The sequence below is a fragment of the Amphiprion ocellaris genome, chromosome 16, assembly GCF_022539595.1.
Source record: "Amphiprion ocellaris isolate individual 3 ecotype Okinawa chromosome 16, ASM2253959v1, whole genome shotgun sequence".
Classification (NCBI taxonomy): Eukaryota; Metazoa; Chordata; class Actinopteri; family Pomacentridae; genus Amphiprion; species Amphiprion ocellaris.
Genome location: NC_072781.1, coordinates 3621096 through 3632010, shown reverse-complemented (window position 1 = coordinate 3632010; position 10915 = coordinate 3621096). Strand labels below are relative to the sequence as shown.

The 10915-nt window shown below is 42.7% G+C and overlaps 1 protein-coding gene across 1 annotated transcript; it reads left to right on the top strand.

The window, feature by feature from the left end:
* The first annotated feature begins 201 nt into the window (after nt 1-201).
* Nucleotides 202-3957, top strand: six3a (SIX homeobox 3a). Its single transcript, XM_023268341.3, has 2 exons — nt 202-1044; nt 2847-3957. The coding sequence occupies exons 1-2, from the start codon at nt 353-355 to the stop codon at nt 3037-3039; spliced, it is 885 nt and encodes a 294-aa protein (XP_023124109.1). The 5' UTR covers nt 202-352; the 3' UTR covers nt 3040-3957.
* Nucleotides 3958-10915: the final 6958 nt, after the last annotated feature.

The window sequence follows — 10915 nt, the reverse complement described above, 5'->3', positions numbered from 1 at the left end:
TGATGCGCGCGGTGCGGTGGGAGGGTTGCTGTGGAGATCGGAGACTCTGATAACCCCCCGTGCGTGCTGCACAAGTGGTGAAAGCCTCGCGCTACGTACTGGCTAATGATTGGCACGCTTGACAGTGATTGGCAGGGCTGCCATGACAACGCTACAACGACACCAAGAAGACCAATAGAAAAGGGAAACAAAATGTTTCAATGCTACACTCAACGGCGGATTTAGGGGGGAGATATTATGAGGCTGGTGTCATTAGGCGATAGCCATTGAATCATTCAATCTTTTTTACTTGCCGTATTTTTTCGGTTTTTCCTTTTTCTCGATAATTTTCTTTCTCTCTCAGGTCATTTCCATGGTTTTCAGATCCCCTTTAGAGCTTTATCCCTCCCATTTCTTCCTGCCAAACTTCGCTGATCGCCCTCTGCTCCTGGCGAACAGCGCTCCCAGCACCAGGTCTCCAGAAGACTTGTCCATGTTTCAGCTACCGACCCTCAACTTCTCCCCGGAGCAGGTGGCGAGCGTCTGCGAGACGCTGGAGGAGACCGGGGACATCGAACGGCTGGGCCGCTTCCTCTGGTCCCTGCCGGTGGCTCCGGGAGCGTGCGAAGCGATCAACAAGCACGAGTCCATCCTGCGCGCCCGGGCCGTGGTGGCGTTCCACACGGGGAATTTCAGAGACCTCTACCACATCCTGGAGAACCACAAGTTCACCAAGGACTCGCACGGCAAACTGCAGGCCATGTGGCTGGAAGCGCACTACCAGGAGGCCGAGAAGCTCCGCGGTCGTCCCCTCGGACCTGTCGATAAGTACCGGGTGCGGAAGAAGTTTCCGCTGCCTCGGACCATCTGGGACGGCGAGCAGAAGACGCACTGTTTCAAAGAGCGGACACGAAGCCTGCTGAGGGAGTGGTACCTTCAGGACCCGTATCCAAACCCCAGCAAGAAAAGGGAACTGGCTCAAGCCACAGGACTCACTCCTACACAGGTCGGAAACTGGTTTAAAAACCGGAGGCAACGAGACAGAGCTGCGGCGGCCAAAAACAGGTTGGTGGTTCTTTTTAAAAACATGCTGTCAAAACGCAACGATGTACTGAAGTTAGTCTAAAACACAGATGTGAAAGAAAAGACGGAATTTCTTGAAACATGTAGTTGTGATTGCGCACAGAGACTGTCTAGGAAAAAGACCAGAGTGTCTGTCAGGTGGAGGGAGGAGGCTGCGGCGACATTTTTGTTCCGAAGTGAAATCCGAATAAAAACAGCGAAAACACAGCTGGTGCTGCTGGAAACATCCACAACTTCACGAAATGTACTAAATACTTTTATTCCTCTTTAGACTGGAATTAAAACATTTGTGGCTGAATAATAATTTAGATGTATTTTTAACAGAATTGCGGAATTACCTATTTTTTTAAAGGCACTACTATTGTTAAAACTCTCCTCTTTTATTCAAAAAACTCTAAATAGTAAAATAATATAATATAAAAACAAACTAGATTTGCTGTTAAAGTGAAGAAACGATTATTGCGCAGCGCTGAGTTTAAAAAGAAACACGTTGTTTCTGTTTCCGTAGCAGTGAAAGCAATAAATGATCAAAAGTGGTGATATTATAAATATGCACATTAGCTACTGGACTTTACATATTTGCAGCATTAAAACTATTTTATTATAATAAAGTACCCAAGCTTATGAATTATTTTTAAACAATATAAAATAAACAACACTGGGTACGTTTCACTGTTTTAAATTAAACGTTAAATCGCTTTATTTCTACTTTTAAATACATTTGGAATCGTCATATTTTACAGATAATTAGAAATAATATTATGCTCGCTGCTAAAGCTGTGTAATGATTTATTTAAGTTGCACTTTATATGTTTGTGTATTTATGTTCTGTTGTGCATTTACGGGTTGGACACCAAATGTCCCTCTGCATTGTTGGAAAAAAAGATTATGTCAAAGGATAATACAGATATTACTGATATTAGTGGACTAAAAGGAGCATGCGTATTAAGAAAAACAGCCATTTGGAGACAAACATAGGCAGTATTCATAACATTAAGTGTAGTATCATTCCAGTGAAATGCTGTAATTGATTAGAAAATACCTCGCAGAGGACTAAGCCATATGAACAGTAGTCTAATCTTTTTTGCTAAATGCAGAGATAGATTTCCACGCTGACATTATCCCGCCGTGATGGAGTTATTATCATGAGTGGATTGGAGAACAACATTTAGGATGATTGGAGTAAACCTGGATGTCACTCATTCATACATGTGTGCCAAAGTCTCACGACACTGCATTTGCACAAAAGCATATAGGTAATATTTTTAGTAGGAAATAAAAGAGGAGTATTGTGGCTTTGAGCGTGCAGAGGCTGCAGAGAAATAAAATTGCGCAAAAATCAGAGCAAATGCACAGAGTAAAAAACAAAAACAGACTCAGCATGTCTTTGGATTGAATTTTTTTTTAAAAAAATGCCACGAGAAGTATTTTTTTTATCCCAGATTGCTGACTTAGGCGTTGGTCAGGCCTACTTTTGCAACAAAAAAACTAAATCAAAACAACAAGAAAAACTCCATCACATCTCTCCCAACATTTGGTAGTCTAATAGCGCTGTGTTTTGTCCCCTGAAAGCTGGCTGGTTTGATAAAAGCATGCATGCATGGCTGGGGCCGGCAGGGGGAAAGAAAAGGCGAGTTTGAACCCCTATTTTGCAGCAGGAGGAGGAGGGGAAGAGGGGACATTCTCAGGTCTAATTGCCATTTCTCTCAATTTTTTCCTTCTCTCTCTCTCTTCGTTTTGTCCCCTCCACCACCACCTCCTCCTCGCTCCTTTTCTTCTTCCAGGCTCCAGCACCAAGCAATAGGACCCACCGGTATGAGGTCCCTCTCGGAGGCCGGTCTCACCCCTCACAGCTCGGCGGAGTCGCCTTCGACCGCGGCCAGTCCCACCACCAGCGTTTCCAGTATGACAGAGAGAGTTGATACTGGGACGTCCATCCTGTCCGTCACATCCAGTGACTCGGAGTGCGATGTATGATACGGAGATGGGGGGAAAAAACCGAGAAAAAACAACAACAAAAACAAACAAAAAGAGAAATATTTACAGGGAAAATGGACCTGAGAGGAAGAAAAAAAAGACTTATGAAATATCGCGGATGAAAAAAGGACCGATTGATATAAATATTAAAATAAAAGAGATAAAAGCACGTCGTTTTTTTTTTATTAAAAAGCGCTTTCAAAGGACCCACGCCTCCCCCTCCTCTTCATACCCCCACACCACCACCACCACCACCGACCACTACTACTAGACTACTTGCATGATGTCTTTTTTATTTTTATTTTTTTCCATTTTGTAATCAGGGAAAATAAACCTGAATGCAAGACTTTTTTTTTTCCATCAGGAACATCGATCAGAGGGAATTTAAAAAAAAAAAACAGATCGTCTTGGTGTCTTCGTCGCACTTTTTTTTTTTTTTTTTTTTTTTGTTGCTCCATCTCCGGTTGAAAGTCCATGTGATGATGATGATGATGATGATATGATGATGATGACGGCGAAGCAGCCGCCACGCAGACAAGATGCAATCCTGTTTTTTGTTTTTGTTTTGTTCTGTTAGTTTTTTTTATTTTTACTTTGTGTTCATCAGACAATCATTTTAAGTCGTAAGCACCTTTTTAATACACTTCTGTCACTGCCTGTGTGGGGTACATGGTCAAAAAAATGTGTCGAACGGAACCGTTTATGACTGTATCAGATTTTTATTTTTATTTTCAAAATTTTATATTGAATTATGTATATCTCAAATAATGCGATCATTCTCCCGGTCTGTAATATACGTGTAGAAATATGCTTGTACATAATTATTGCTCTCCTCCCCCCGTGTCATCCTCTTTTCTATCCCTTCCTCACTTTTCTTGACTTGGTGTTCCTACATAAAATATTTGTCAAAACTTACAACTCCAGTGCTGCAGGCGTTTTTGTTGCTTTTGGTTGGTTACTAATGGCACATTTTTGCAAAAATATCTATTCATAAATACATGAAAAGTGGGATAGTTTCTCTCTGTGTCTCCATGGTGCCCCCTCCTCTCTTCTCTGCAGCCCCAAAGCGTTTATTTACATCTTTTCCCCCCTTGCGTGGTTATTATGGAGCCTCCCATACGTTTCTAAATCAAAAAAGCACCATTCAATTTGTTTTACCTCTTTGCATGATGTCTGTGTTTCCATCCGATTACGGATGAGGACAGTGATAAGTGGCTAAACACATGTTCATATTGGGTCATTATGGGATTGTGGAAGCATTAATGCTCATCATGGCTTATGGGTCCCCGGAGCAGGTTATACAGTCAGAGGGCTGAACTCACTTCAAATGAGTTCGGTTTGATTTCCAGAGCAGCGTTCACTTGTGTTTTAATCATTATTTATCACATTGATTTGAATTATTTGGTATTTAATGATGGAAAAAATGCAAACTAATGTTGGAGTTAATTTCTCAAGATTGCTATATTTTTTATTGTCCAGAGAAAAACATGCTTCACCCCATTTTTATTTTATTTATGCACGCCAATATGATGTTGGTAACGTCGTCCTATATGTCTGCCTGTATACAAATTCTGGCAAACGTCAACGTCATGCAGCACTTAAAAATGTGAGTGCTATTTCCCCTTTTGTTTACCGTTGCTAGTGAATACAGAAATTAAGTAAACGCGCCATTAAATGGGCTAATCACGATGGGACTCCTCCCCTGTCCCAATCTCCCATTGTGGCCCCTGAAAAGAGCTTTTCTTCCTCGGACGAGAACCATTTCCCCCCTCCAAAAAAAGGCTTTCTCTCCTGCAGTCCCTTTTCCATCCAAATCCCCAACCAATTATGCAGCAGACTGGGGCAGATTTGCTATAGGACACTGTTGCATGAACTACAGTTTTTTGGTGGAAACACTTTCGCTAAAGATTTGTCTCCCAGAAGCAGCGCTGAGGATTTCCCCTCCATGTAAATATCTGGTGCTGTAATACGCGTCGAGACTGTGAGGCTGCAGTCGTGTCTTTAGCAGCAGAAAGTAGGACAGGGGGCTGCTGCGTGGCTCAGAGAGACAGCAGGACTTGTAGAAATTGAGAGTGACATAAAAATCTGCGGAGAGGATATCAGCTGCGGAAAACCTCCAGTTCTTTAATCGTGGCAGGTTTTTCTCCCTGCTTCAGTGAAACTTTACTGTCTCCAACAAGTGCTTCTTTGGGGCTACTGTGCTCAGAGATGAGCAGGATGTTTGGATATTTTCCAGGATGTTTGGCATTTTTGTGCAGAGTCTGAAAGTTTAAATATAAATGACCATTGGCGACGTGGGTTGTGTGTGTGCGTAAATGCGCACGAAAAAGAGGCTGAATGGAAGCATTTAACATTTAGAATAGAGACCAGGAAACCAATTCTCTTACAAAAACGTGCCTAATTAGACTAGTTGCGTTTGTTAATCTAATGGCTTTAAGGTGTTTACAAAAGAGGATGTGGGTACGTTGTGTAAAAACACAATTATATCTTATAAATGTAGCTGGTAAAATTCTAGTTCTGCTGTAGTTCAGTGAAACTCTCTCTGCTAAATATGAGACAAAAGTTGGAAGAGACAAAATAGTAAACTTTGTTGTTGAGGTCTTCGATTTGACAATGGATTATGTTCTTTTTTTCTTGGTAAATGTTTACTGGATGAAATGTGCACAAAAGCTATCTCCATGCATAAGTCGTTCCCCAGATGGATACCAATCAAAACACAAAAACAAGTGGGTCAGGAGCTTCAACCGCACGACTCAATGGGCTTCTGATCCTGAAATACTCGAAGCCATAAACGCAAAGCTCAGCTTCCCGCTTGGCTGAAACAAACCATCTCCCGCAGCATTCATTGGCGAGATCGCAGATGAAGTAAATCTGTATCATATTTTAAACCCATTCCGGGTCTTAAATCGGCCTGCTAGAGACAGATAGGCCCTATCAAGAGCACCGAGGGGCCATGGCACCGCCGCACCACCAGACCCTTATCATCCGCCCCCCACCTCTCCATTTACTCACTCCACAAGTTTTATTGGCTGCGACAAGTCCCGGCTATGATTGAGATTAAATTAATCGTAAACTGAAGAGCATTTTTATCGGCAAAGGAGGACACGAGGATTAGGGCTATATCTGAGAGATGGAGCCACAGATAGGGACTCATGAATACAAAACAAGCGATGAATGGGCTTCATTTGCGCAACATTACGTTCATTAAACCCACGGCTCTGGAAAACAGTTTAAATATGCACATAAACTTAACTTACTTTAAAAAACCTTAATAAATGCAATGTGTTTGCTTGAAATGTCGCGTTAAAAAAAGTCAGCTCAAGATGCAAACTTTGCTTTTTACGCCCCTTCATGCGTCTGTAGCGCATGTACTTCTAAAGCCAAACAGTGTATTGATAATAGATTTCCTTGAGTGCTACTAGCAACTGATGTTTTACAGAAATATAACAGGATTTTGCAGCTAGGATGTGACACCAGAGACACGCCAAAAGTCAATATTAATTAAATTTCATAGTGATTTTCCCATTAGAGTGCGTTTAACAATGTAAATGAGACGCATGTAAACAGGTACACAATTGTTCTCTGTGTACACATATGTAGGCCAGAGGAGCAGGAGTAAAAAAAGTGCTGGAAGTGTGAGTCTATGTGTTGCTGGCTGGGGTCATTAACAGTGGGGGGGCTCTTGTTCGTGATCTGTCAACTCAAATATGGATCACAAGACAAAGGAACTTAGCGAGGAGTAATCTCTGTGTGTGATACTTACATGAGAGTAAACGAGAATGTGAGACAAGTGCGGCAACAATGGAGACCCGCATGGTTTTCTCTCCCCTTTTTCGCTCCCTGAAGTTGCTTTGCGTTTATCTGTGCAAAAAAAGAGAGAAGTGCGTCTGTCAAACAAGATTTATAGTAACATCCAGCTGCACGTCAACAACATAAAGACGATTAGTTTTTATGATGGTTTCCAGATTTTAAGTGATTTAAATTATCTTTGAAATTGACAAAAGTACAAGCTGATGCTCCTCTGAGAAAAAAATATAATTGATTTGTGTTTGGATTGATGGTTGTTTGCGTCCTGGTGATCCGCTTAGAGGTCAGAGTTTGCCTTTGTCTTCATTCCCAACTAAAACATCTTGTATGGTGAAGTTAATGCAGGCACTGCCAATCCAACTATAGGGAACAAGAGGAAGGAGGAGGGGGAGACTATTAGGCCGGAGTTTGGCGGTGAGAAATACTTGCCCTGCCCTGTTTTTTTCTCGGATTTCACCGGTTAACTGAACACAACTTTCCCATTGGTGTGTATTCATGCAGCACCCAAAGAGCACCAGTTTCCCTATAGCCTCACCAGCGCGGCTGTCAGTGCAGGAATGAGCGGGGCCCTTTGGACTAAACTTTCTGCTCTGTGTCTCCTTTCTTCAATAGGTAAGACGCAGGGGCAGCAGCATTCCTCTTGACTGAGTGGTAATTATAGTTGTATGACCATGACCTGTCATTCCCGTATTTTAGACGCAGAACTACTGCTCTCCTTTTCTGGGTTATTATGTGAAATATTAGCAGCAATTAAGGCATTTTTGTAAAGGCCAAAAGAACCGAATCTGCATTAATTTCACATTATAGTTTTACCTTGAAACAACAACTATCCTGAAATACATTTTAGAGGAATTAATGCAGGGTTTTACGCAATTTTAGTAGTTTTAAATGGATAAAAGTAGGCAAAAAGTACCATAAAAACTAAATAAATTCAGCTAGAAACATGTTAGGTAATAGTGAGTATTTAAGGAGTTACTATTAACAACTTTATAATGAGACATAAACGTGACGACATGTGTGATATTTTGACTTTCTGAGTAATTTCGATTATGTGCGTCCGTGCCAGATTGTGCGTAATTTTACCAAAGCCAGGCGCCATGCACCTGCTGCTTGTCCTCAACTGATCGACTTCCCCTTCCAACCCAATCACACACACACACACACTCTTACCATTCATCACATGCACATAGACCCTGTAAGATTTAAAAAAAAAAAAAAAAAAAAAAGCTCTTAAATAGCAACGTGGGGGTCACACAAGACTGTAAAGATACAGCACCAGTTTTCATTTATGAAGGTTACCTACATAGGCAGATGGGATCATAGGCTCCTCTCCCTTATAGGTTGGGAGGAGTTTGTGCGTGTGCGTGTGTGTGTGTGTGTGTGTGTGTGTGTGGTGGGGGTGTCAAGAAATACTCCAGCCTAATGCTTATTAGTGTGGACTGCCATTGCACAAGCCTCATCTTTTTAAAACAAGCATAACATGAAAGCAACCCAAATCTAGCTTACTCAAGCGAACATTACCACCCCTCTCCCTCTCTCTCGTGCACACACTCACGCACGCGCACAGCCTTGCACGGACAGCACATATGGAGCCCGGCTGTGTGTGTGTGTGTGTGTGTGTGTGTGTGTGTGTGTGTGTGTGTGTGTGTGTGTGTGTGTGTGCGTGTGTGTGTGTGTGTGTTGGGGTTGGGGGGGACGCATGGGTGCAGGCTGTGATCTCTCGCCTTGTGCACACCGAGTGGACAGAGGGGCTGAGCAGCTTAAATAGAGCCCCAGCACCTGTGTTTTCTGCCGCCGTTCTCAGGCCTTCTTAGCATGGCACGGCACAGTACAGCACTGATGCATGCACTGAGAAACGCGCAGACATTATACACACCATGTGCCACAAATAAAAAACAGGAGGTTGTTTATCTTCAGCCCAACTGAATGAATAAACCGAAAGGACGCTTGTTGTAGGGTTGCAGCTGCAGCTCCACCTTTTCAGGACATGTTTGGGTAAAATCATTACAAGTTAATTAGGATGCATTCTTAAAAAATATTTTAAAAAGCATCAGACGCTCTAATAAAATACACCTCAGCTTCCACTTGTGCCACCCAGCCTTACTGATTCTCACCACATTTCACAAACAGGACTATTTGTTTATGACTAAGAATCCACTAGACTCCGTCCTACTCCCGGCCTTGGTGCATTTTGGTGACACTGTCCCTCCTCGCTCCCCCCTTTCCTTCCATGAATTGGTGATTGTTCCCGGGTCTGATGCTGAGGCCTATTGTCTGTCAGCTGGAGCTCCTGCCTGCTCTGGTACTGAAAGCACTGAATGAACCTGGACACGGACACCCGGTCCCGCTGTGCCCAGACACCTCACAATTACTTTCCCCAATTTTTGTTCCTTTAACCACTAAGATTTGTGACGACAATACACGCAAAAAATCTGTCTGTTTTGGAAGAAAAACAAGGTTCCAGGTCAACTGCGTAAATTGGCCTATTGCCACCCAAGGCCTTTTGCATCACAGACTATAAAAGCTGAATTAAAACACAGATACATTTTTGACATTTCTTAAAATTAACAAAACTAAACTGGAATTGTCTTGTAATGTCAAACTAAAAATAAAGAAAGTGAAATTCTGTTCTTAGAAATTTGATGACAAAGTTACAGATTATGCCTCTAAATAAACCAGCTCAAACTGTTTTGGGTTTTTGTGACTGAAAAATACCCAAAAATATATTTATGACATCATAGTTGACCGGTTTAGGGTCCTTTAAATGTTTGAAAATCAGGTCACTGATGGCTCAATTTATCTAAAAATACATATCATACTATAACAGTTGGTCATATATGACAGTGGTTGATCTAATATGTGACGCCATGAAGAAAAGCCTCAGCCCGCCTTAGTGAAGCTTCCTCCGGTGACACACCTCCTTGCTGTGCCCGTGCAGTGAACAAAGGGTCGAGGATTGACTGAGGTCTGGGTGTCCTTATCAATTTAACCTCCATTTGCACAGCTATAGGATGGTTTATCCCGGATGCCTCCCGCTTACTCCCCCCCGAGTCACAACTTGCCGCCCGCACCAAGAGAGGACAGCGGCGGACCAAAGCGCAAAACCAAGCCGGGAGCCAAACGCGCTCCTCGGCTGCCATCTAGAGGAAGGATATGGAATAAAAATGACTCCAAACTGATGTCTTTCCAAACTGTTACAAGCTGCTCCATTCATGTCAAGTTCAAATTAAAGGGCTCAGTTCAGTTCTCATGGTCCCTGCACTGCGTTACAAAGGAGGTGTCTTCATCTCTTAGACATATTTCCTCAAATTTCAGCAGGTCCTGTTTGTATTTGTATGAGTAACTGTACTCAACATGGACTTGTGCTAATGGAGTCACCAGTGATTCCAGCAGAGAGTATTTGAAGTGGTTTTCCTCCACTGTACTTGCTTGCAGTCAGCAAGACAAACCATTCCATCAATGTGCCAACTGAAGCTTGTGTTTGACTTCTCTGTTAAATCTTCCTTGTGCTCTAGTTAATGTCAATGCAGGCACGAAACATACACAGACATGCTGGCACTATGGGGACAGCTGCAGGAAGTCATACTATACATACTGTACACTCACTGTACAGGGTGCCTTTATTAAAGTTTCATTGCATGAAAGTCAAATGATGTTGGAACGGCTCCTCCATTTAGTGCAAGATCAAGGATTCAGACACCAGAGAGTGTAATGGAACCCCCGACCCCTGGTTAATTTTTCAAAACTGATACCCAGAGTTTCACTGAGGCTGCCAGGGAGCCAAGTGACTGACTGGTGTGCAAGAGATAGAGGAACTGGTGGTGGTGGTGGTGGTGAGGAGGGGAGCATAATGGTGTCCGCTGGAGCGCGGCCTTTTAGAGTTTAACGCTCCTATTGTGGAGAGCAAAGGCAGGGGGAGGAAGAGGAACAGAGAAGGTTTCACTGTAAATGGACAGTAAAATGCTTACGGCAACCGGGTCTGAATCCACCATTAAATCATTGCAGGGGGAGAAGGGTATGCTGGCATGTTACATGCCATGAGCAAGAACTTTCTCTTTATTTCCCCATT